Below are 2,524 nucleotides of genomic sequence, written 5' to 3'. Positions count from 1 at the left end.
CCCTCGTCTTTGAATATGCTGGACTTGGTAAACTGTCTCTAGGGAATCAGAGTTCCGCCAAGCACTCCTAAGAGATCATTTAAATTACATCAAGGGAAATGAACCAGAGCATTTGCTCAGTAATTTGCCGAGACCAATTTTGCAAGCTGTGGTTGATTTGTAGTATATCTTTTAGACTAAAGGAAGCCCGCCCCTTGGTAGCGAAGCCGTCATTGGCTGGTACGGCTGTCAATCACCAGCAAGATAAATACGGAGAGACCGGTGGCTCTTTCCTCAGGACGTCCTGGAGCGCGTGGTGTGGCGGCAGTTAGGCTGCGCGAGTCGTGCCAGAGAGAGTCTCTGCGGTAATGTCGTTACGCCTTACTAACTAGAGTGGAAAGTAAAAGGGACCTCTCCTCCTCCATCCTCTTTTCTCCCTCCCTGCCGGGCAGGCGTAATGGCGGAAGTCGCGGCGACTGGTGCCGGCGGAGAGGCTATGGCGGCAGTGGCGGCGGGGGAAGGCTCCTCGGGCCCCGTGGGCTTGCCTCTAGGCCGGGGCTTCTCGAGCTACCGGCCCTTCGAGCCCCAGGCGTTGGGTCTCAGCCCGAGCTGGCGGCTCACCGGCTTCTCGGGCATGAAGGGCTGAGGCTGCAAGGTCCCCCAGGAGACGCTGCTCAAACTCCTGGCGGGACTGACGCGACCGGAGGTGCTGCCCGCGCCGGGCCGGGGCCTGGTCGGAGGCCTTGAAGAGACGGCCCAGGAAGCCGGTCTGCCGGTGAGGGCGGAACCCAGCCCTCCCTTCCCCACCCTGGGCATTGGGATGGACTCCTGCGTCATACCCCTGAGACACGGGGGCCTGTCCTTGGTGCAGACCACCGACTTCTTTTACCCGCTGGTGGAAGATCCCTACATGATGGGGCGCATCGCATGTGCCAACGTGCTGAGTGACCTTTACGCGATGGGCATTACTGAGTGTGACAACATGTTGATGCTACTCAGCGTCAGCCAGAGTATGCCTGAGGAGGAGCGAGAAAAGATAACACCACTCATGATCAAAGGCTTTCGAGATGCTGCCGAGGAAGGAGGGACTGCAGTGACTGGTGGGCAAACGGTGGTAAACCCTTGGATTATCATCGGTGGAGTTGCCACTGTAGTATGTCAACCAAATGAATTCATCCTGCCTGACAGTGCCGTTGTTGGGGATGTGCTCGTGTTAACTAAACCCTTAGGAACTCAGGTTGCCGTCAATGCCCACCAATGGCTGGATAATCCTGAACGATGGAATAAGATAAAGATGGTGGTCTCCAGAGAAGAGGTAGAGCTGGGTTATCAGGAAGCCATGTTCAACATGGCTACCCTCAATAGAATTGCTGCCGGGCTGATGCACACGTTTAATGCCCATGCAGCCACAGATATCACTGGCTTTGGCATTCTGGGTCACTCTCAGAACCTTGCAAAACAACAAAGAAATGAGGTCTCCTTTGTCATTCATAATCTGCCCATCATTGCCAAGATGGCTGCCATCAGCAAGGCCAGCGGGCGCTTCGGTCTCCTGCAAGGAACCTCAGCAGAAACTTCTGGGGGGCTACTAATTTGTCTGCCAAGAGAACAGGCAGCTCGCTTTTGTTCAGAAATCAAATCTTCAAAGTATGGAGAGGGTCATCAAGCCTGGATCGTCGGTATTGTGGAAAAGGGAAACCGGACAGCCCGGATCATTGACAAGCCTCGCGTTATTGAGGTCCTACCTCGTGGGGCCACTGCTACTCCTCTTGTTCCTGAGAACTCCAGTGCCTCCTCTGAGCCTAGCTTGTGAGATGGAACAGCAGAAGTTGTTCAGACTGTACAGCCTTTGTACACAAGCATGGACCATCCGCTAGAGTTGATTTTAGGAAGAAATTTCCAAAGAAGGCTGCCTGCATCGTAGTTCCAGCTGCTCTTCCTAGGTGATTTGAATCAGCCCATCAAAAGCTGCACATTCCAAGGCCAGAAGTAACATTTTGGACTTCTGGGGGGTCGGGGGGTGTATATTTGGTCATCTCTTGAGTGGAAAAAGCAGAAACCCTCCCTGTTTCCTCTTTCCAAGAGCAAGAGATTACTCAGGTTTGAAATATTTTTCTTGGCACGGGATTAATTGATTTCTGCACAGGGAGTGAAATTATTTATTAAAATTACACCAAAAATGCATTATTTATTAAAATTACACCAAAAATGCAAAATGAAAAACACTTAGATCAGAAATAAATAAGTTTGGACCAATACTGTTGATAAATTGAAATTGTTATGAGAGATTTAAATACAATGTCAAATTCTTATTAGATTACTCTGAAACACTGGCTCTTTCCTACTCTGGACAAGAATTGAGCAGCTTGTCCAATGACTGGGAAAGGAGGACCTCCAACCACCTTACTTGGTCTCTGTTAATGACGTCTCTCTCTAAACCCCTTTAAGGACTGGGAGAGGCAGACCAAACCCCAGAGACCAGGCTTTGGTGGACGTTAAGATGTTAAATCTTGTGTTGAAAATTCCTGGTGATTTCATCAATAAA

General features: G+C 50.7%; 1 protein-coding gene across 1 annotated transcript; it reads left to right on the top strand.

Moving 5' to 3' along the window:
* Positions 1 to 228: 228 nt before the first annotated feature.
* On the top strand, positions 229 to 1,960 carry SEPHS2 (selenophosphate synthetase 2). The gene has a single exon (XM_061401664.1). It carries the CDS (start codon positions 437 to 439, stop codon positions 1,790 to 1,792), a length of 1,356 nt encoding a protein of 451 aa, XP_061257648.1. The 5' UTR covers positions 229 to 436; the 3' UTR covers positions 1,793 to 1,960.
* Positions 1,961 to 2,524: the final 564 nt, after the last annotated feature.

Source organism: Bos javanicus, chromosome 25 (assembly GCF_032452875.1).
Source record: "Bos javanicus breed banteng chromosome 25, ARS-OSU_banteng_1.0, whole genome shotgun sequence".
Taxonomy (NCBI): Eukaryota; Metazoa; Chordata; class Mammalia; order Artiodactyla; family Bovidae; genus Bos; species Bos javanicus.
This window is presented reverse-complemented; position numbering and strand designations above follow the sequence as displayed.